This window comes from Myotis yumanensis, unplaced genomic scaffold (assembly GCF_028538775.1).
Source record: "Myotis yumanensis isolate MYYU_CA2020_CCGP unplaced genomic scaffold, mMyoYum1.0.hap1 SCAF_8, whole genome shotgun sequence".
Taxonomy (NCBI): Eukaryota; Metazoa; Chordata; class Mammalia; order Chiroptera; family Vespertilionidae; genus Myotis; species Myotis yumanensis.
Genome location: NW_027223759.1, coordinates 34374161 through 34399251, shown reverse-complemented (window position 1 = coordinate 34399251; position 25091 = coordinate 34374161). Strand labels below are relative to the sequence as shown.

The 25091-nt window shown below is 37.8% G+C and overlaps 1 protein-coding gene across 1 annotated transcript; it reads right to left on the bottom strand.

The window, feature by feature from the left end:
* Nucleotides 1-249: 249 nt before the first annotated feature.
* RBM44 (RNA binding motif protein 44) lies at nt 250-22777 on the bottom strand. Its single transcript, XM_070423370.1, has 15 exons — nt 22705-22777; nt 20070-21649; nt 19727-19785; nt 17627-17803; nt 16982-17165; nt 16866-16888; nt 16664-16748; nt 14735-14849; nt 13507-13635; nt 10839-10918; nt 10656-10726; nt 9522-9810; nt 4149-4297; nt 3868-4009; nt 250-329 (listed from the first exon to the last, which is right to left on the bottom strand). Exons 1-14 carry the CDS (start codon nt 22775-22777, stop codon nt 3886-3888), a joined length of 3138 nt encoding a protein of 1045 aa, XP_070279471.1. The 3' UTR covers nt 250-329; nt 3868-3885.
* Between the last annotated feature and the right edge of the window lie 2314 nt (nt 22778-25091).

The window sequence follows — 25091 nt, the reverse complement described above, 5'->3', positions numbered from 1 at the left end:
TACTACTGCCACCATTTGTGATTATGTTGTCAACTTCAATACAAAAATTTTTAAATAAAATAAAAAAACATTTAAGTACTTTACCAAAGCATGCATGGGTACACTCTTCCTGGTAAAAACAGTGAAAATAAATCTAAATGTTTTACAATGAAGTCATAAAAATGTACTATATGTATTAGCAGTAATTATTTTGGAAGCTTAAATATATACATATTCCAAAATCCACTTATCAAGCCTATTTAATCACATCATCTTACTATTACCACACTTTTTCTTAAGTGCTGTAGAACATTTTCTGTAGGAGGGAACTCATGCTTTCCAAAGAAATTCTATAGGTCAAGAAAAGAAGAAAGAAATAAACCATAAAATGTGTTCATTATGCCAAATCCAACATCCAGACAAGTGTATAGTTAGTTATCAGTTCACTCTACTACTAAACCAAACACTGTCATTAAACTAATTTATCATATATGTGTGTGCATCTATATATAAACATATATATAGATATAAATATACTCATTTACCATTAAATTCTATACCTTGACTAAATATATCACTAAATTCTCTTACTAGATCAATAACAGAAATAGGCCAACAGACATATCTACAGAGAAATATTCAGACTCTGGATTGCCACTGTGATAAAAAATAGCAATGTGTTCTACAGAAAATTACTTAAGTTGTACCATCATCATCACCATCTCCAGAACTTTTTCACTTTCCTACACTGAAATTATTTATAAAATTCTGGATATTAACCTTTATCAGATAGATAATTTATAAAAATACCCATTAAAAAATACCCCATTCTCCTCCCCCGCCCCCAACTCCTGGCAGCCACCATTCTACTTTCTATCTCTATTAATTTGACTACTCTAGGTACCTCATGTAAGTGGAATAATTATTCACAACTACTTTTTAGCTGTGAATAATGCTACTTAAGTGTACAAACATCTGAATCCCTGCTTCCTCAGTTCTTCTGGGTATGTACTCAGAAGTGAAAATGCTGAGTCAAAGTAATTCTATGTTTAACATGACAAATGGCCATTTCATTTTCCACAGTGGCTACACTATTTTATATTCCAACTGGCAATGCAGTTTTCAATTTCTCCAGATCCTCACCAATACTTTTTATTTTTTTAAATAATAACCAGCCTAAAGGGTATGAAGTGTTATATCACTGCAGTTTTGATTGCATTTCCCTAATGATTAGTGGCAAGTACATTTTCTTATACTTTTTGGCCATTTGCATATATTCTTTGGAGAAATATCTATTTAAATTCTTTGCCCATTTTTAAAAAAATATATTTTATTGATTTTCTTACAGAGAGGAAGGGAGAGGGATGGAGAGCCAGAAACATCGATGAGAGAGAAACATCGATCAGCTGCCTCCTGGACATCCCCCACTGGGGACGTGCCCGCAACCCAGGTACACGCCCTTGACCGGAATTGAACCTGGGACCCCTCAGTCCACAGGCCGACGCTCTATCCACTGAGCCAAACCGGTTTCGGCTCTTTGCCCATTTTTTTTTTTTTTAAATATATTTTATTGATTTTTTACAGAGAGGAAGGGAGAGAGATAGAGAGTTAGAAACATCAATCAGCTGCCTCCGGCACATCCCCCACCGGGGATGTGCCCACAACCCAGGTACACGCCCTTGACCGGAATCGAACCCGGGACCTTTCAGTCTGCAGGCCGACGCTCTATCCACTGAGCCAAACCGGTTTCGGCTCTTTGCCCATTTTTAATTGGGTTGTTTTTGTTGAGTTGTAGGTGTTCTTTATATAATTCTGGATATTAACCCTTATCAGATACATAATTATATTTTCTCTCAAACTGTGGGCTGCCTTTTTATGCTGATGATAGTGTTCTTTGATACAGAAAAATTATGAAGTCAAATTTATCTTTTTCTTGTCTGTTTTTACGTAAAATCCAAGAAATCATTGCCAAATTCAATGTTGTGAGGTGTTTCCTCTGTTTTCTTCTAAGAATTTTATCTCTTTATGTTTAGGTCTTGACCCATTTTGAGTTAGTATGTGAAGACCCAACATCCTTTTTTTTTTTTTTTCCCTATCCCAGCTGTGCCTGCCCTCGCCACTCTGGGGGCGGGGGGGGGGGGGGGGGGACGGTGCTAATGAAAACTGCAGAGACGCCTCACCCTCTTCCCTGAATAGGGGCTGGAGGCCTGGACGGGCACTTTGGGGGCTGGCCCTGCCTGCACCCCCCCCCCCCCCCCCAACGCAGCAGGGAGCTGGGATACACCTCCCAGCCAGTGCTGCCAGCAGGCTTCTCATCTGAGGCTGCTGAGACAGCGGCTTAAATGAGCTTCATGAGTGAGGGCCTGGTGTTGGTTGGGGCCCCCTGCCTTGCAGTGCTGTCTCCTGTTTCCACTGTGCATGCTGGAATGGGGGGCTCTCTTTCTGGGGCGCCTGTGCATTTTCACACTTGTTAATAGCTCCTGGCTACCAAAGGCCCCCACAAATGCTAATTGGGTTTAATTGCTGGGGTAATTCATGATTCTACTGAAAAACTGACATTTTGTGGGTGAACTTTATGTATAAATAGATAGGAAGTCAAAGGGACAGAGAACTCACAGTGAAACCTGGGAAGAGCTTGGGGTGGGAGGCCCAACATAATTTTTTATATGCTTTTCAAAATTGTTCTTTTAAAGTAATTACCCCGAAGATTACATGCCTTTGTACTTAACTGGTACATGTGTGGAAAAGAGAGGTAACACAGTGGGCCTGAGACTGCTGTGTCCTCAGAAAGACCTGCTTGCAAGGTTGGCCACTGGCTGGTGTCTAGGAACTTGGATTTGAAGAGGGCTCCCATTGATCCCAGAAGGGAGTGGCCTACTATGCCAGCACTGTATAAGCAACGTGGTTTATACTGAACAGTTACTTTCCTTCTCAGAGTCTAGAACTTTGGTACGTGCTAAGCAGTGGGTACCTATGTTACCAGCCCCCAATGAAAACACTGAGCACTGAGTCTTTAGTGAGCTTTCCTGGTGGACCTTCCATGTGCGCTGTCCTAACTCACTACTGGAGGAAATAAGCACATCTTGTGTGACTCCACTGGGAAAGAATTCTTGGAAGCTTGTGCCTGGTTTTCTCCAGACATTACCCTATGAACCCTTCCCCCTTTGTGTATTTAGCTTTGTATCTTTCACGGTCATAAATCATAGCCATGAGTATAACTATGTATTGAATAATGTGAGTTCTCCTAGTGAATCACTGAGCCTAGTGGGTGGTACAAGGGACTCCCCAATAGCCATGCAAGTGAGCAGATCCTGCAATCTCAGTCAAACCTCCAGATGACGGAAGCCTAGACCAGCATCATGACTGCAACATCAGGAGCGTCCCTACACTAAAACCAACCAGCCACACTGTTTCTGAATCCTGATTTGCAAACAATGAGATGTTAAACATTAAGTCACTGAACTTTGGGGTAACTGGTTTTGCATTAATAATGCTAATACATGAAAGAAAAAAAAATAATGCTAATACAGTCTATTTTTTATTTTATAATATTATTTAAAAAATAATATTCGCCCTGACCGGTTTGGCTCAGTGGATAGAGCGTCGGCCTGCAGACTGAAGGGTCCCGGGTTCGATTCCGGGCAAGGGCATGTACCTTGGTTGCGGGCACATCCCCAGTGGGGGGCATGCAGGAGGCAGCTGATTGATGTTTCTCTCTCATCGATGTTTCTAACTCTCTATCCCTCTCCCTTCTTCTCTGTAAAAAATCAATAAAATATATTTAAAAAATAAGTAAATAAAAAATAATATTCTTTTCATTTGGAAAAATGAAATCAGTAACTTAAAATTTGAAGTAATGGTTAAATATAAAAGATATGACTGACTTACCTTTTGCTTCTTTTATTTCTAACTGGAAGCAGAGTTTTTCAAAACAGACGAAGTCATATCCACAATAGTATTAATAGATAAGCCATTCAGAAAACCTTTATGATTTATTCGTACTTCCTGAAGAGCATCTATAATATGGTCTCTGTGTAAAAGGAAAACATACCTGAGCAGTTGTCCTTTCCAAAGCATCTGTGCATTCCAAATACAGCTAAGTTACTGAAATAAACTACATACTTACATTCAAATTTTACAGCCAGTTAAAATATAATTGTGGTCATTACCTGCTAACGTCTGGATGTAGTTCAGCAAGCCTCTTCATGATCTTGGTAAAGCTACGCAGGTTCAGTGTATTTGGAGGTATGAATCGAATAGGTGTATCAGGTAATAATTTAGTAGATTCAATCTGTTTACAATTCTTCTTCTTGACACCCTAAATAAGCATTTTAAAAGTTTCTTACAATTAGTAACCGTTACATAGAGACAATCCAGATTACTTAATTAAAACAAAATTTAAAATTTCAATAATAGTAAAATTAAAACAGTAATGATAATAATAATTACAAATTGTAAAATAAAAAATTTTAAGAAACTTACTTTGATTTGGGATTATTTATACCAAGTAGATTTCCTTGAGCTGTGCTCAGGGCCATGTATTAACACTTGGGTTGCGGGTGAATTTCCCGCCAAAATATAAGATGGCGCGTTAAAATGCCTATATCTTTTGAAGTATGGGTTCGATTGAAATGAAATATTTGGTAATACGCAGTTACAATCGGCCCGAGTTTACACGTTTCCCGCACTCCACCGCAAATCTATATGAACCGAGTTTAAGACGGCTCCCGTGGAGTACGCGCAATTCACGCGAGCCGACTTAACTCGTTTCCCCCAACCCAAGTGTTAAAAAAATGGCAAACACATTTTCTTATAGCAGTGATCAAGTATTTGAAGTTATGTCTAAATCAGTCTTTCTCGACTGGGATTTCTCATCTGAGCCACAGAACACAGATCTATTTTCTCAACTTTCCTAAAGATAGGACATAACTAGTTCCCAATAGCTAGGAGAGAGGCTAATTCATTATATATAATGGCTATCTATCTTAGGCTTAGGGCATGAAGGCTTAATTCTTTTACCCAACCTGACAGAGGAAAACTGGTCTGCATGATAGTTATAAATAATCTACATCTTGTTTACTAAACGTTTAATGAGCATAAACTATATGCCCAGAATGTACCACATGCAGGGAAAGGGGAGGGGGGCAGAAAAGGCCAGGGAAGAAAACTAGTGATATAAAATGGAACCCTCTCCACTTATGGATCTTATAATCCAACAGAAGAGACAAAATTAAAATAATTAATTACTATTAACCAGGCAAGTATGCTATACATTGTATGAAACCACTGTAAATGCCAAGTTCAACAAAGGAAGAGCTGTGACTTTAAAGCCCAGATGAAAAATCAGGACAAGATATGTGAAATATTAAATGTCATCTCAGATATTTTACTTCTTTGCTATTGCCTTATCTCCTTCACTAGATTCAAGCTCTACAAGAACACAGATTTTTGTCTGTTTTGTTCACTGCTGCTTTCCCAGGGTCTAGTACAGTGTACACAGTTGGCATGTCGTAACTGTTAGTTAAATAAATAAATGTTTGGGATACAGCAGTTTAAGTGATAGTTGAAACCACAGGGAGGATGAGATTTCCATGAAAAAGCCAAATTACTGGTAAACAACGACAGCTACTATTTATTGCGCATATTTGCCATGCCAGGCACAGTCCTAAAAATTTTCTGTATTGCCGGAACCGGTTTGGCTCAGTGGATAGAGCGTCGGCCTGCGGACTGAAGGGTCCCAGGTTCGATTCCGGTCAAGGGCATGTACCTGGGTTGCGGGCACATCCCCAGTAGGAGGTGTGCAGGAGGCAGCTGATCGATGTTTCTCTTTCATCGATGTTTCTAACTCTCTGTCTCTCTCCCTTCCTCTCTGTAAAAAATCAATAAAATATATTTTAAAAAAATTTTCTGTATTAAAGTCATTTAAACCTCACAGTATCTGTGAAGTAGAAACTATTATCCCCATGTTAAGATAAGAAAGCTCAGGCCCAGCTGGTGTAGCTCAGTGGTTCAGTGTTGACCTATGAACCAGGAGGTTACAGTTCAATTCCCAGTCAGTACATGTGCCTATGTTGCAGACTGGATCCCAGTGGGGGGCATATAGAAGGGAGCCAATCAATGATTCTCTCTCATCATTGATATTTCTATCTCTCTCCCTTTCCCTTCATCTCTGAAATCAATAAAAATATATTTAAAAAAAAAACAAGGAAGCTCAGACACAAAGTTGATGTAACTTGCTCAATCACATGATGAGTAGGGGGCAGAGCCAGGTTATGAATGTGTTGTTGTTAATCATCACTATCCTGCCTCTCATTGTATATAATATTTCCTAAATGAATAAATGTTGAGAATCCAAGAAAAAGAACGGTGACAAGAAATTGCTGGAAAGGTAAGAGAACTTGAGAGTATAGTTTAACAAGCTGGTAATAGAAACTTCTCTACCCACATACTCTAAGATAACATACTCCTACCCTGGCCCATGGTGCCTTATTTCTACCACATAACTTTCCCTCTACCAACTCCATGGCCACTGCCCCAGCTGACTGAAGCAAGAGTGCATCACCTGAAATGATGAACACAAAAATCACAGGCTGGGTCAGGCAGATTCCCTGTCTAAAGAATGAGGAATTGAAACATAGAGCAAATTAATCAATCAAATAATAGAAACTCAAACTGAATAATACCGCAGAGTTAACATTAAGCAAAATAAAGTCAAATGGAGGAAAAGTCATGATCAGACAGAGAAAGCCAATGTGCAGAGGAATGGAACATACAGGGTTGTAAAGGCAAGAAACCATATCTACTACATGAGGACGGGAAAAGCCACAGTTCCCAAATTTCCAGTTCAGGTCCCCATGCAGCTGAACTGTACTTTGTTTATTCTTTCTTACTGTGGACTGAGGTTATGTACCAAAAAAACACATCTTACGCATGAAGTGTCACCTGGTTGGTGTGGCTCAGTTGTTGAGTGTTGACTCATGAACCAGGAGGTCACGGTTCAATTCCCAGTCAGAGCACATGCCCGGGTTTGGGGCTCAATTCCCAGTGGGGAGTATGCAGGAGGCAGTCAATCAATGATTCTCTCTCATCACTGATGTTTCTATTTCTCTCTCCCTTCCTCTCTCTGCAATCAATAAAAACATATAAAATATTTTTTAAAAAAACATGAGTGTCAGTGAGAGGAAAAAAAATGACTTTTGAGAAAGGGATAATCAAGAGTCAAAGAGGCTTGCCCGGCCAGTGTGACTCAATGGTTGGGCATCGACCTATGAACCAGGAAGTCACTAATTCCCGGTCAGGGCACATGCCCAGGTTACGGGTTGGATTCCCAGTGTGGGGCATGTAGGAGGCAGCCAATTAATGATTTTCTCCCATCAATGATGTTTCTATCTCTCTCTCCCTCTCTGTTCCTCTCTGAAATCAATAAAAGTATATTGTTTAAAAAAAGAGTCAAAGAGGCTAGGTCAGGGGTGGGCAAACTTTTTGACCCGAGGGCCACAATGGGTTCTTAAACTGGACCGGAGGGCCAGAACAAAAGCATGGCTGGAGTGTTTGTGTGAACTAATATAAATTCAAAGTAAACATCATTACATAAAAGGATATGGTCTTTTTTTTTTTTAGTTTTATTCATTTCAAATGGGCCGTAGTTTGCCCTTGCCCACGGCTGGGCTAGGTGGTCAAAAAAAAAAAAAAAAGGGTCGATGGGGGGAAAGACCAATAAAAAGGTCACTAGTGAGAACAAAAAAAGCAGTTAAAATAAAATTTTAGAGACAAAAGTTTGGGAAGTTTGGCAGTAAAAACACAGGGCAAATAGGAAGGGTAACTTCAAAAGGATGTAAAGTCAAGTGAAAATCTTGCCAGGATAGGAAGAGTTCTAGATGACTCTAAGTAGCAAGAAAAGTCTGCATGAAGAAATGGAATCACTAATAGTACAGAAAAGAATTGGGGTAACTCTAAGAATGGAGTTATAGAAAGGATGGAATAAAGGACATAATTAGAAGAGATGCCTTTGTCTTATCCAACAAGTATTTCTTTCATCCACTTACTAAAAAGGGGTCTGCTCTGATCTATAGACTCAATACAATCTCAGTAAAAATTAAAGTAGGAGTTTTTGGTAGATACTGACAAGTTGAATTATGAAATTTATACAGAAAGTCAGAGACTAGAATAGGCAAAACAATTTTGAAAATGAACAAAGCTGGAAGACTCATTCTACTTGATATCAAGGCTTACAATAAAGCTACAATCATCAACATAGTGTAGTATTGGTGAATATAGATAAACAGATCCATAGAAGAGAACAGTTAGTCTAGAAATAGACCCATACAAGTATGATCAATTGACTTTTAATAAAAGTGTAAAGATAATTCAATGGAGATAGGATAGTCTTTTTCAACAGTGATGCTAGAACACTTCCATACGTAAAACAAAAACAAAGAAAAAAATGACCTCAATTCATATCTTACACATTACATAAATCACTCAAAATCTTTCTGAGATGGGTTTCTTAGATCCGACATTAAAAGCACGTTAATAAAGAAAAAAAAACAGATAAATGGTACTTCATCAAAATTAAAAACTATTGTTCTGATAAAGATACTATTAAACAAATGAAAAGACAAAGTATAGAAAGTACTTGCAAATCACATATCAAGCTGATAAAGAATTTATATTCAAGAACATAAAAAACTCTCAGAACTCAGTAATAAGAAAATAAACAACCCAATAAAAATGGTCAAAATATGAGCAGGAACTGCTGCTACAACACAACATACATCTATCTCAAATGCACTAAGGTAAGTGGAAGAAGCCAAACTAATAAGGCCACATACTATTCCATTGGTATGGCATTCTGGAAAAGGTAAAAACATAGCAAGAAGAAAAAGAGAGGAGCACAAGAGAGTGTTTTGGAATGGACTATTCTGTATCTTGACTATCTTGTTTGGTGTCTGTACAAATGCAACAGACATGTAACCACATGTCTATATGCATTTGTGTAAACACACAGACACCAAACAAAGTAGGTTTTACTGTATGTAAAATAAAATAAAAAAACGATGGAATGCCTAAGTGATGCCAGGCATTTTGCTAAAGTCAGATGAAGAGAAACAAAGAAATCAAGACACTGTATATAAACTACTTGTTTGGGAGAAACTTCTCATGTGGTGTTTAAAGATGAGGGCATATATAATTAAATGACTACATTATATTGTTTTAAGAAGTATGAGATAAGGATGTGTTAAAAAGAATGATGTAGTATGGTCCACAAATAAAGAGATAAAATACTGCAAAGCACTGGCAATGAACCTAGTTAAAAGGAAACGAGTTTTTCAGTAGCTAGGTCTGCAAAGATCTACGTTTTCCCTCAGGAGAACTAGAGTCGTATAAAAGCAGGTTAGGGTGGATCCACAGTTAAAAATCCTTCAGATTGACTTTCTCATTCCCATTTTAAGATTGGTAGTTTTAGAGTCATTTGTTCTACACAGCTACTTCAAGGTGGCACACACAAAGACCATTTAAAGGAGCTAACCAGGAAAACTAACCTCTTGGTCAAAATGGAAAAATTCACTGTCTTGCTTGGATCCCAGCTGCCTTGGCCTAGTTCTGGGCAATCTAGGAGCAGAGGAAGCTGAGCTGATGTCTTTATTGGTGCTTTTCTCCAAACTATTCAAACTAATTCTCCTTCCACTTTTGGAGGAAAGCGGCGATGTACATTCTCCAGGACTTTTAACAAGTCGCACATTTACTGGTTTCCCATTTATTTCTATCCCATTCATTTCTTTCGCAGCAGACTTTGCATCATTGCTTTTTTTTAAAGCAAGAGATGCATATCTAAAATATAAAAATAGAAAAGCACATGTCTTTAGTGACTCCATGTAAGACAAAATTAAACACCTATTTTTAATAAATTTCAACCTCGACTACAAATAGGATCCTTTCTTAATTGATAAAGTTTTAATGTCTGAAATGAGCAGCTATCATGTTTAGTGATAAAACAGTAAAGGTATTTCCACTGAGCTCTTGGCATTAGTATTTGATACTTTTGAATGTTATGGCAATGTCACAAAACAGAAAGTGGCAACATACATATATATGGTTATATGCATATGGTAAAGTTATCTACCTAAAAATAGAATATAAAAATGTCGACAAAGAATTATAATAAAAATAATAAAGGTACAGTTTTCTGAGCACCTGCTACATGCCATGCTTTATACTTACTGCTTTATTTAACTAAAAACAGTTTCAGAGCAATGAAGGTACTGGAGTTACTATTCTTACTTTATAAAGAGCCTGGGGTACAGAAAGATTAAGTAATTTGTCCACATTTATGCAGCAAGTATTGATGGAGCTGGGAACTAAACCCAGCCACAGAGCTGTGGAGCCCATTCTCTTGACTAAAGCACTCCACTGCCACTGTGAAACAAGATCAAGTGCACACATCCAGTAACTGCTACGTGTCAGTAGTAACAAGGTGAAAAGTACCATGAAAAAGACCTGATGAAGGGCAGCACCAGTTAATGATTGCAGCTGCTTGTCCACGTGTGTCCCTTTACTGGCGTCAGGGAAGCTCTACTAGAATGGCCCTACCACCACCTGGTTAATGTCTAGTACAGAGCCTCTGGCACACAGCAGACACTTAGCAAATGCACACTTATTGAATTTAGAAAATATACCTGTAATTAGAAGAATCATAAATTGAAATTTCAGAAACTTGATATTTTTGAAAATGAGACCTTAAATCAGCCTAAAAGAAGAGAAATAAAAGTTTGTGAAAGGTAGAAAACAACAATAAATAATCAAAATATGAACACCTAACAAATCTGAAAATAAAGCTCAAAAAATAAATCCTAGCATACCTCAGATACCGAAGGGCAGAGACCGCCAACATGTACCAAATAACCTTTATCTCTTTGTGAGGGTTCAGCACTCTTAATTTCTGCTTATAGAAAAACACAACACAAAACAGAAGATAACCATTATTATGTCGATATTTTTAAGTGAAAATTGTTACTTTTTTTTTTTCACTAGAGGCCCAGTGCACGGATTCATGCACCGGTGGGGGTCACTCGCCCTGGCCTGCAGGGATTGAGCCAAAACTGGCTCTCCGACATCCCCCGAGGGGTCCTGGATTGTGAGAGGGCGGTTCTCGGGTATTGATGATGCACCCTGGAATCGGGCTCCCTCCTCTCTGGTTCCTGGTGCGTTACCTGAGAACTGCAGCTGCGAAGTCACTCCAGCTCGGCAGCTCCTGTGTTGAGCGCCTGTTCCCTGGTGGTCAGTGCACATCATAGCTACTGGTTGGCAGGTCACTTAGGCTTTTATATATATAGATTATCATAACACTTATAAAGTCATAATTTTTTTTAAAAAGTCATAATTAGCAAATATCTGCACTAGATTGAAGACCAAGAGCCTGGAGAAAAGTTTTAACATTTCTGGGCATTAATCATATCATCTTAAAAATAAAGGGATTGGATTCATTGATATTAAAGTCTCTTGTAGCTCAAAAATGGATCAATAAGTTAACAGTAATTAATTACACCATAACGAAGACAGTATCTTCACTTGTCTATGCTCAGAGAAGTGCTAAGACGTGGAATGCACACAGGATCCTAGCCCACCCTAATGCGGGCCAGGGCTTTCCTGACTCACATGACTTTGCTGGGGAAAACCACACCAATAAAACCTTTAAGTCAGACAATATCAACAGCTGGTATGTAGCTGTGGTAATAGTAATGGCACATAAGAATGGGGGGAGGTCAAAGAACTTGCTTTAGATAGCACTATTTCAGAAATCACAAATACTAGGATTATAGGTTACTCAAAAGTCCTGGACTGCATTTTCAGTCTGTACTTTTAAGAGAACCTGGTCTGAAATAAAAAAAGGATTCACTAAATTGAGATTTTTTTTCAAGCTACTACCAAAACCTATACCTGGCACATACAGAGGTACACAATAAATATTTGTTGAATGAATTCTTAAAGTAGTTTTTATTTATATGTTTTATAACTTTTATAATGGGATAATTACAATTTTTATTTTCATTATATAATAAGAATCTAACCCTTACTGAGTGCTTCCCATATCCAGGCACCATGCCAAGCATTTTCTATGTGTCATCTCATGTAATGTTCTAACCACCCTGTGAGGTACAACTGTTATTTCCATTTTCTAGATGAGGTTACTGAAGTCTTAGGAGTTTAGGTCACAAATCTAGTCAGTGGTGGTGCTAGAATTCTTCCTCTCTAGGCAATAATACCTACTCTTCTTCATTAATTTAACTTGATAATTTCTTTGGTTTATAATGTGCTGTATAGAGAAAATAGTGAAACTAATTATTTACCTTTAAAATTTATATTTTTACATTAGGGTGAGAAGGCAGCACAATAGAAAAGGTAAGTGAATAGAAATCAGGAGACGTACATCATACCCATCACCTCCCCTTGTACTAGTGTAATATAATATATCTACTAAATACCCCAGGGGCACTCAGGATAGGCAGTGAACAAAGCATAAACAATTCTTGGCCTCACGTGTGAGTGTGGGAAGGCAGTCAATATGTTAATTAAGAAAAATACACAGTATGTGGTTAGTAATATGGAGAAAAACGCAAGGAAAAAAGTAATTACAATAAAACTAGATTATATAATGTCATTTATTTAAAACTATATATGTGTATTAAATATATGCGTAAAATACATAAAAGAATGGTAAAGAATATTAACAGTGATTGTTATAGGTTGGAGACACTTCAGGTAATTTAAATTTTCTCATACTTAAAAAATTTTTTTACTTATTGATTTTTTGAGAGAGAGAAAGATTGATTTGTTGTTCCACTTATTGATACATTCCTTGGTTGATTTTTTTTTAAATCCTCACCAGAAGGTATTTTTTCCATTGCCCTTTTTTTTAGAGAGAGTGGAAGGGATGGAAGAGGAAGGGAAGAGGGAGGAGAGCGGGAGTGGGGGAGGGAGGGAGAGAGAAACATTGATGTGAGAGACAAATCGATTGGTTGCCTCCCACACACGTCCCAACAGGGGCTGGGAATTGAACCTGCAACCGAGGTACATGCCCTAGATCAGAAATCAAACCCTTGACCCATCAGTTCATGAGCTGACGCTCCAACTACTGAGCAACACTGGCCAGGGCGGATTTAAGCTTTTAGCAGTTTTCTGAAAGAGAAATGACCTCCAAATGGCTAATTTTCTCATTTTTTATATTTATAAAGAAAATCCACAAACTGAAATAAAATTTTAAAACAGCTTAGTCCCCCCCCCCCCCCCCCCAATAACAGAAGACAGTAAGTACTATTTTAAAAATGAGCCAGGTTAACTTGTATGGGTATATGCATGGCCCATGGACACAGACAATGGGTTGGTGAAGGCCTGGGGAGGTGCGGGTGGGCTGGAGGGGGTCAATGGGGGAAAAAGGGGGACATATATAATACTTTCAACAATAAAGATTAAATAAATAAATAAAATAGAGCTAGGGTAGGATTTCTTAGAAAACTGTTAAGAACCAACCTGATGTAAAGTTTGGATCCCATTTATCGTGTTCTATTTGATTTTCTTGTATTCCTGAGCAGTCAACTCCTGTCAGGCTCTCTTTAGCATCAAACCAGTCTTCACTTGTTTCTTGATAATGTTTGGGATCTGAGAGATTGAACATAAGTAGCTATGAATAATGTAGGCTTGCCTTCTGAGAAGTTACCTAAAAGCTTCTCAGAATAAATCAGCATGATGACAATTAGTAGTTTTAAGTATAAAAATAAATTATTAGCAAAATAGGAGAACCAAGCATAAAGATTCTCTGAGAAGGGCCCTGGCTGGGTGGCTCAGGTGGTTGGAGCATTGTCCTATACGCCAAAAGGTCGTGAGTTCGATTCCCAGTCAGCGCACATACCCAGGTTTCCGGTTCAATCCCTGGTTGAGGTGTGTACGGGGGCCACAGATTGATGTTTCTCTCTCTCTCTCCCCCTCCCTCTAGAATCAAAGGAAGCATGTCCTCAGGTGAGGATGGGGGTGGAGCTGATTCTCTGAGAAGGGATTTTCAGCAGTCCCTAAATAAAAAGTACTTTTCAGTCTGAGTGATTTGCTTCCCAGTTTTCCTTTAATTAACACCAACCTCTAGTCTTGTTTTTCAGATTTTTAAATTATTCTTTATTAAAGAGATTTGTATCATCTCTCTACACAGACTAACAACAAATGTCTTTAAAAAGATATTAAACAGTACTGCAGCTCTTTATTTCTTTAAAAATTGAATTAGTGATCTTTTTGGAATGATCATCTTTTTTCATAGAAAACAAAATAAAAAAGATTACACAATTTGCAGAAATACAAATTGGACAGAAGAATTTTTAGATTGTAAGACATGAATCAGGAGAATAAAAGTCTGTATTATTATTTGGCATTATCAGATACTAGAGGCCCGATACACAAAATTTGTGCAAGGGGCTCAGCCTCCGCCATGGTGGACACCTCTGCCTCGGCCCCTGCCGCCGTGGCCTTATCTGGAAGGTTGTCTGGAAGGATGTCCGGTCTAATTAGCATATTACACTTTTATTATTATAGATAGTATTATGAAACCTTAAAGATGCCAAGTACATGCAAAAAGAACAAACCATTCATAATCAAAATGATGCCATTCAGTCAATTAAGAATATTTATTTTGATTTAATGAATGGGCACTAGGGACATTTTAAAGCTTATTTTTTTCTGGCAATGACACAAGACAATACATTTTTATACTGACCTTTATCATCAAGTTTCAGTTGACTAAAGTATCCATCTATATCACCATTTTTTAAATCATCTTCCTTGGGTGATGTACCTTGTTTAGGATGACTGTTGTCAGATAATAAAGACACCTGAGGATTAAAATAATAAAAGCAATGAAAGTCAGGATTAATAGTTATGGTGCTCTTACTATGTGGTGGCACTATTCACTGGCCTTAGCCCTCACAACAATGAAGGCTCTGAGAGCAAAATCATTCTCCACTCACATTTGCAGGTGAGCAAACTGAACGTCATACAGTTCATGAGAATTAGGATTTGAATGACCCTAGTCTGTGTATAGTGACTATATGCTAACACTACCATTATTTAGCAAAGTGTGGCATACATACTCTTGAAGTAATTCAGATGATTTTTGAAGGTATACATATAAGTACTTTCCATATTAACATTTAAATTATGTATTTAATATGGCTTATATCTATGGGAAGTAATGTTTCTTTCCCAAATATAATAGTAAATACGTTACTCTTTATATAAGTTTATTTAAAAAGGAGAACTGTTTAAAGAAGAACACAAAGCAAGTAATATTACAGGCAATATATGGCTATGGAAAATTGTGAAGATGGTACATAAGTAACTAAAATTTAGACACACTACACTACACTGGCTTTCAGGTATAACCTGTTAATTTAATGAGACAGATATTAAAATATGATTACAACTTAAAATATTGTTTTATTGCCCGGTTGGTGTGGCTCAGTGGCTGAGCATCGACCCATGACCAAGAGTTCACAGATTGGAGTTCAGGAGCTCAATTCCCAGTCAGGGCACATGCCCAGTTTTCTGGCTCAACCCCCAGTAGGGGCCTTGCAGGAGGCAGCTTATCAATGTTTCTATCTCTCTATCCCTCTATAAAATCAAAAAACATTTTTTAAAGATACTGTTTTACAGCCAAAGCTTAGATCATAAAAATTATGTCTATCTACATCTTGTAGTTTTAAAAATAATGTATTGTTCTTCCCCAAATGAGGTTATACCACTGCTACCATTACAATAATGAAACACAACCTCTCTAGAACATTTTATATCATGAAATAAACAAGTTAAGTAAACTACATAAGAAATGTGAGAATATCCAAATCTGTTTTTAGATCTGTTAATTCTTTGTGTATAATAGGGTCGAGTACAACGGTGGAATAAATTGCTAAAGTAATTTACTTTTAATCACTTATGTTAATAGAAAGAAATGTACACCAATTAAGTATCCACTTTTGGCTTGAGAATGCATCTTATTATATAAGACTACCCATATAATATAACCTCAGGGTTAAAACCAAAGTCAGAAAGTAAAAATAAACATCAGCTATCCTATCCCACTGCCTCACTTGATAATGGAATCTAATTTATGATTCTACAGCACTTCACAATTTGTGGAGTGAAGAAAATTTCCTTGGGACCAAGAGAGGTCAAGAAAACCTACAAAAAGCATATTAAAATTATATCCATCATGACAATAAAGGAAGAATTAAAATTTTGCCCTGTCTAAAATGAATGACATTATTTTGCTCTACCTCAAGAAACAAATTCTCTAAGATATTAGTTTTTATCACACTGGGTCAACATGATGGTGGGCATAAGTCATGGTTTGCCTGAGACAGTCCAGGTTTGTATCTCGCCATATGAACATCACTACGTTTCATCCTCAAATCTCCTGGTATAAAGATACATTATATGGTCATCGTCTCAACATATACTGTTGACATCTGTTTGATTAGGACATATGTTCCTTCTAATTAGTTATATCCTTCAAATAGCAGTACACAAAGTAAGCCAGTTAAATGAAAAGAAGGATGTGAGAACTTCTGCAAATTATAGTTTACTTCACTTAAGCCATAAAATCACAGATTTACACTGATGAACTAAAAAACAAAACAAAAAACCTCACTTGAGAGAGTGTCTTTTTCAGGCTTGAAGACACATCAACATCACATGTACTTTGATTATCTAGTTCAGAATCTGCTCCTGAAAAGCTAAACAGATAAACATTTCATTAAAGATTTGTCAATGTCTTAAATAAGGACCAAAATAGAAAACTTAAAATTAACTAAATTAAGCAATTTTTAAGATCAAATTAAACCTTAACTTACACATGTGATTCTTTTTTCATTAGCTGGAAAGATATAAAAGGGAAGAAAAATCTTTTAGTTTAAAATCTTTTGTCTAAAGAAAGTAAAAATTGTATTCCTAAGACATAAATACATACCCTGGAAGCAAAAGTAGAGAAGGTAGATAATAGTTTTGATTCTACTGACAGAGGGGGCAGATCTTCCAGTGGAATGCCCTTGCTTACTTTTTCTTTCAAGCTTACATATTTAACTTTTAAGTCTCCCAAAACAGACAGGAGTGCTGATCCTAGTTCCTTTTTAGTAGAATTAGTTGACAAATTCCTGTTCAAAAGTTAAGTTTACAAAACTGATTTAGGCTGAAGTCATCCATTTAACACTAATATTATATAATATACTTAGTTCTAATTCTATCAGATCTTTAAAATATTTTCTTTTAAATGTTTAATAAAACAACATGAACCACAGAAGATAAAATAGAAGCAGTACCAGCAATCCCCATTATATAAGCCAGAGAGAATGTGATGGAATGTCTTGCGAAAACCCTGCAACTTACTTCGTCCATACTTGGACTTCATAAGAAACATCAAATCTATCTTTTTACTGGATTCATCATCCCAACATGCACTGTTGTCTCTTCATGAAATTCAAGTGTACTATATTTTAAAATCTAGTTATAATCTACTCCTGCTTTTGCCCTTCAAAAATGAAACTAAAGAAATTTTCTAGAATTTAAAGCTAGTGATAAATTTCTAAGATGACACAGATTTAAATTTAACAATCACCTATTTAATCCTTCCCTATTTTCCATGACAAGTTTGTAGATATCACTACAATGGCGATGACACAGCTGATAGTGAACATTTAAAAGGTGCAACTCTGCTCTGATGGCTCTCTGCATTGTTTTCTGACAGCACTTTGATGGCAAATTCTTCTCCAACTCTTTCCAAAGTTGAGGTTCCCTTTAAAATAAAAGACTAGGTTAGGTAAGATGTCCAATATTTTTCTGTTAATGACGTGCCTCTAGAAACAGTTTTTAACTTCTTACATTTCCCTGTCAAGTTTAAATCAATTTCTACCAGACATGGAAAGGCTACAGGAATACATTACAACCACGGAAAGCAGAAATGTCAAGAGTCAAAGCTAAATATATTCTTTCTAGAACTCAAGGAAATAAATAATTCCCACATTCAAAATTTCTTTTATGAAAAAGAATTCCGAAGTAAAGTACTGACTTTAACCAGAATCAATAGGTTTTTCAACCTAAATCAAGCATTGGCCAACATTTTAAAGTTATAAGCATTCTAGATGGAAACCGTTCTTAAATGTGTTACCTTTTTAATAGAAAACAGACATAGCAGACTTTTTTCTTAATAATTGTCATTATTATAAGCAAATATTTTGTGTTATTTTATCAAAAAGCCCCAAAGCACTACATTTTCTGAATAACAGTTCTTGCTACTAGTTGCCATTCCTAACTTTTCTCAATACTGCCGTGTCAGGAAACCAACTCTGTTATTTAATTTTATAGGATTGAATACCGAATTAAACTCAGAAGAATGAAGTAAAAAGTGAATGACTTCAGAGCATGAAAACTAATTTGGCTTCTCAGAGACTACCCTTTTTCCCTATCCCCACCTCCTAGTTCACCATAGTGTTCTGAATTCTAAGGGTATCTAATAAGTACAAAGTAAATTATACAATGAATTAAAATCAAGATTAAAGCATCCAAGTGAACATAGCTATTTCCTTCTTCATATATATAACATTTTCCAAAGGTGCTATTTTATTTTGCTCTATAGGGGATCAAATGAAAGAAAATTGAGTAACTAAATCAGTATGGATTTGGGTTGAATAAAGAGGCCATGAGTTTCTAAAGGAACTGAGACTGAAATCTCAATGAGAAAACTTTCACATTCTATATTATCCTAGTATTTTTTTGTATGAAGGCAAATGGCTGAAGCAGATGATCTCTTAAGTTCCTTTAAGCTATTATTCTATACTAGAGGCCCAGTGCACAGATTCGTGCACTGGTGGGTGTCCCTAGGCCTGGCCTATGGGGATTGGGCGAAACCAGCTCTCCAATATCCCCCGAGGGGTCCCAGATTGCGAGATTGGAGAGGGCAGTTCTTGGGTGACGCACCTGAAATCGGGTTCTCTCCTCTTTGGTTCCAGGTGTGTCACTCGAGAACCGCAGCTCAGCAGCTCCTGAGCGTCTGCCCCCTGGTGGTCAGTGCATGACATAGCTACCAGTCAGCCAAACAGTCACTTTTATCCTATCCTATATAATAAAACCATAATATGCAAATCGACTGAATGGCAGAATGACCAGTCGGTATGATGCGCACTGACCACCAGGGGGCACACGCTCAACACCAGAGCTGTCCCCTGGTGGTCAGTGCGCTCCCACAGGTGGAGCGCCACTCAGCCAGAAGCCGGGCTCATGGCTGGCGAGTGCAGCAGCGGTGGCAGGAGCCTCTTCTGACTCCATGGCAGTGTTAAGGACACCTCGGGGGATGTCCAACTGCTGGCTTAGGCCCGCTCCTCACACTCCCCACAGGGAGCCGGCCTAAGCCGGCAGGTGGACATCCCCTGAGGGGTCCAGGATTGAGAGAGGGCGCAGGCCAGGCTGAAGGAAACCCCCCCCCCCCCCCCCCCCCCCGCCGCATGAATGTCATGCACCGGGCCTCTAGTGTATATATATATATATGTATATATATATATATATATATATACATATATGTATATATGCCTAAGCGACTGCTATATATATATATATATATATATATATATATATATATATATGGTTGAGTACCCTATAAAAAGCAAATTACTATTTTGATTTTTCCCCCATGTGTATCTGCAAGCTTATATATCTAACTTACCTCTCAGGATGTTCCTTTAAGTCTATAATAGCAGGTGTTTTTCTTGATTCCAGGGAATCCTGCAAACATGATTTAAAATCATATTAGAACTATATGCCAAACAACACATGTTCTATCTGAGGTTCCAAACTGGTAAAATGTAAAACCCAATAACTAATGGACTTAGTGGCAACAGCAGCCACCAGAAAAGGATAGGGTTGGCAGCAATCTATCCACTTGTTCCCTTATCTAGCATTTTCTCACAAAAGTCTTAGTATTCTCTGCTAAACTTCTATTTACATTAGCACACACTGCCTCCTTATAAAGTCAAATAAAATTCTATTATTAATTATATTGGTTTTACCTTATTTAAGAAATTTCCATTAGGTTTTAAACTGTCGACTGAGAGGGATTTTCCCAACAATCCTTTTGTCACAGCCATTGGTGTATCTTCATTGTCTTGACTGTATGACCAATCTGTATTACAACCCACACTTCTTTGTTTCCCCCTTTGCCATTCACCAGGGCGTTTTTTATTCATCATTGTTATCTCTGTGTTGCTGGATGTAGATACTACAGAAGGTCTTGTACTTGTCGCTCTGCTGTTTGTGAAACAAGCCCTGAAATCAGTGCTAACATCCACTGTCTGATTAACTGTGACTGTGCACTTAGCTGCCTCTGTTGCAAATTTGGGATGTGTTCCTTCTACACTACGAAAGCACATTTTATTTGTGGCACTGCCATTAGTAACCTTTAGGGAGCTATCTTCTTTCATTGCCTGATTATCTTTGGCTCCAATCCTTGGTGGAGTAACAGAATAATCTAGGCTTTTATAATGTGAATGTCCATAGGCAGAAATGACTGAATCATCACAAATAGAGGTACAGGAAGTTTGACAATCTTTAAAGGGTTGTAGTAATGTCTTTAAAGCTTTTTCCTGTGCTAATGTACTAGAATTTTCAAGGTGTTGTAACATTTTGTTCTCAACAGTTGCATTTTCACAAAAATCTTTACTTTCAGTTACTTGAGATTTAATTTTGCCAGTATAAATGTTGGTTTTTAATGCTTGTTGAAGGTTAAAGAAACCACTCTTAGACTGAGATTCCTGGCATTCAGAAGGACTATTCCTTAGTATAATTTCATCAAATACTGTGTGATACATTAAACTAGTCTCTTGATCCTTACACTTTTCATGCTTTGGTTTATGATACTCTCCTAACATAACAGAATTCTGGTATTTGGAGACATGAGGTGAATCTTCTTGTCCATAATCATCAATCGAATCTAAAGAGATGCTAGAACTTTCCAACTTAATGTGATTAACTTCCAGATTGCCAGCATGTTTAATTTCATAACCTGAATTTCTTAATCCAACAACTTCCAAATTAGATATGCTTAATGTTTTTGTTTGATCAAGAGTTAAGTGGTTACTCAGATATTCTTGTTCTTCTGCACTATGATATTCCTGCTGTGAGTCTTCATCTGTATCATACTTCTGGACATCTTCAGCAGTTTCTTTACAATCATCATCTGAAATCTTGATTTTTTCTAAGTCAATAATCTTATTAAGTTTATGTTCTAAAATATCAAAAAACATCTCTCTTTTCTGTATTTCAGAACCTAATTCTGAATTTGAAAGAGTAAGACTTTCATTCTTTAATTTTGACTCTGAATAAAGTACAGAGTATGTTTCATTCAAGAAAACATAGTCAATACTGTCTTCAAACTCCCTTGACTGACAGCGAGTACTCTCTATGTTAGTATCTGAACTTGCAGTAAAAGATGGCTCCAGTAAATCTACTTTGTCAATATTGCTGATTTCTTTGTCATTAGCTCTTTGTTCTAGTGCCAAGGAATCCCAGTCATCATCACTAAAAGTCACTTTGGCTTCATTACAACCACTGGAAGATGACAAATTTCCTTTCTTAGGATTAGAAGGCTCATCTGATTAAAAAAAAAGAATAAAATGTTAACAGCAGGGACATTACAGAATCTCAACAGTAAAATATAACTCAGATGTGATCTGGTCCAAGCTCTTCCCAATGTAGGAATACTTTTACATTATCCATGACAAATATCCTCCGTGGTTGTCACTATGGACTAAATTGTATCTCCCTCAATATTTGTACAATAAAGCCTGAATTCCCATTGTGACAGTAACTGGAGATGGGGCCTTTGGGGGGGTAATCAGGGCTAGATGAGGTCATGAGGATGGGTTCCTTAAGACTGGATGAGTGCCAGAGAGTTTTCTTCTCTGACTTCTGGGTTTTGTCTCTGTGGCCTTTCCTACCACATGATTATGAAAGTATTCTTCTAAAAAGAAAACAATAGCATTCTTCTATAATTTATTGTGTGTGTATACAACATAGCCCTTCTACTTTATGTAGATTTTTTCTCTCTAGCATAAGGTAGGAATCTAACTTAATTTTTTCCAAAATGGATGGTTAATCATATTAATTCCTTTGTTGAATAATTCATTACTTCCATTCTGACTTAAAATAGCATTTAAAATTTTTTCTACAGTCCCTTTAATAGTTAAAACCATGTACAATTCTAAGCATATAAAGTTTAGTTATCTTGCTTTTTATGCTCTTGTCATTTCTTATTTTCTCTCCTACCATTACCAAAGAAAAAGAATTTCAGATTTGTGTGCAGTCAAATCACATTCAACTTGGGTAGCACAGGTCAGCCTGCCCACCTTCCACTTAAGACAACTGTGCCTATCAGCAGTTCCCAAAGGCCTGGCTGGATGGAAATGCTCTCTTCTGGTTCACCTATTGTTCCCTAAATCTTCCATTTCCCTGATAGGTCCTGTATAGGCTGCCCATATTCACTAAAAATCACTGGAGTGAGGTTGCCAAGTTAAAACTTGCTGAATTTTACCACATTACTGGGAGGAAAGTTTAAAGAGTAGCAACACTAGAGTGGGAACTATCTAGCCCAATTATATTTAGCATCTCTTTCCTCCCAGAATAAAGCCAACTGGTCTGTCCCCTTACCTTTCTGGATATTTCCTCCATTATTGTGGTACTCTTTGTTAGCAGCTGTCTTTACCACTGTAGTGGCCTGCATCTCTCAAGGATGTATATACTAGAAGGGTATAAATATTGAACTATTATTGTATTCAGAATTACATTTAAAAATACTAGAAAAACAAGACTTTGACAAAGTGACAATTACAGTAAAAGATTCTAATATAATAGGGATAATAAACTAAATACCCAAGACATATTCTTTCAAAATTTCTAAGGAACATTAAAGATAAAACAATGTACTAGGCCACCAAAAAAATGTTTCCAAAACAAATTATAGACTTATTAAAAACCAATGGCATGGTATATCCATATAATCTTTCAGCAATTAAAAGGAACAAACTACTGACCCATGAAACCTTATAGATTAATCTCAAAAATAGAAGTCAGACAAGAAGTCACATACTTTATGATTCCATATAAATGAGTGTACAGAAAAAGCAAATTTATAGAGAAAGTAGATTAGTGTCTGCCCTTTAAAGTAGGGTATAGGAAGAGGGTTAGCTGTAAATGGGCATAAGGAATCTTGAGGAATTAAAAATGTTCCAAAACATTTGATGGTTGCACCATTAAAATCACTGACTTGTACATCTGAAATAAACTATACTTCCTAAAGATGTTTTAAAAAATTACTGACAGTAGCTCCTTGAACCCAGCTGCCACACGAGAAAGCCTAAGCTAGTCACTTGAGCTGGGCCTGGAGCTCTCAGCAGCCACCCCTGGGGTTTGTCAGGGCCAGTGCTGCTGAGCAAGGCCAGTGAAGCCCCGCTCAGGTGGTGGACAGAGGCCTAGGCTGGGACAGGGAGGCAGCAGGGTGCAGTGTCTGCTGGGTGGGCAGAAACCCTTTTCCTCCACTCACTCAAAGACCTTCCTGGTCCCACCCTCGAGGGCACCTGGGCAGAGCCTGTGGGAACACTGCTGCTCCTGGCGAAGTGTCTGCAGGCATCACCCCGACCCCGAAGCACCAACCCTGGCCCTTCTGTCAGTGGGCGTCTTGGTGAGGGCTGTGAGGCAAAGGCCCGTCAGGCCCCTCGTCCTGTCTCAGGAGCTCAGCCATGGCTGCTCTGAGGAAGCAGATCCAAGACTAGGGCAATTGGACAGAGGATGTAGGGGGCGAGGGATAGTGTCATAAAGAAAGGAGCCCTCTGGGACTCTGCTCCCATATCTGTGCTCACAGTACAGAGGGGAACCAGGAGGCAGAAGGGTCTGGAAATCTACCTTCCTCCACTGTGTGCCCAGATCCAGCTGTGTGGCAGGCACATAGGGGAGGAGGAGTCAGAGGGGTAGATCCTCTGATTACTCCCAGCCCCACCCAGTGCCAGCTCCATGGTCACCCCTCCAGAAAGTACCCTCTTGCTGTGTCCCACCAGCTGGGGAGCTGTCTTCCCTTGGGGTAGGTTGGAGGCCCTCGGGGCAGCTGCAGCCCTTCAGTTGGGGTTGGCTTTGAAGTAGCATTCCGGCCCCATGGTGGGTTCTGAGCATGATCCCCAGAGGGTCCGTGGATGCCCACCTGCTGAGCTGGGGGCCTTGGGAGGATGAACCCCATCCTTTTTCAGAGCTCCCAGAGAAATGTTTGCAGAGAGCTACAAATATCACATTAAGTAAACAATAAGTGAACAACATAGGGTTGCATTGATAACGGTAAAGGAAAGCTTACAAAGAAAGTAACATTTAAGCTAAATCATGACATCTAAGAAGCTAAATCACACGTAGGAGTTAACAGACTAAGAAGGAACAAGAAAGAGAATAGAGCAGCTCAAGTTACAAGTACTAGTAAGCATGGATGGTCCCCAAGTAAAAGAGAGGTAAGGAGAGGAGACAGGATAACTAGACTTATGTATAAAAGTGAACTCATTATCATTGAGGGTGCACTGACTGAACTAGGAACCTAGGAGGAGGAATACTTTCCTGTCTTTTATATTATTTTGCTTTTGTGTGTGAAGCAATGGAGATTTATACATAATAAGTGCTAAGTGCCTATAACATACAAATTAAAATATACAGCTATGAACCTTAGGAATTATCTGCAATGGAAGTATTCAACTTCCAATTCAATGTTTCAAAAAGCTTATTTTCCCTAATAATGAAAAAAATTTGGCCTAATAGCCTCTTAATATTTTTACTTCCATGATACTGGCTACAGGTTAACCTTTGGGGTTTTGAACTTTCTGAAGATTTGATAAAAGTCACACAGTTACTTCCCTGAGAAAATGCACACACATGTAATTTAAAGGATTTATGGACTTCTCTACCACATTAAAAAATATGAAGTTATTAAGTCCTGACTTAAGGGACTGTACTTAAGTCAGTTATGATTCTACTCTAGGAATGTTAGGTAAATATTGAAGATAAAG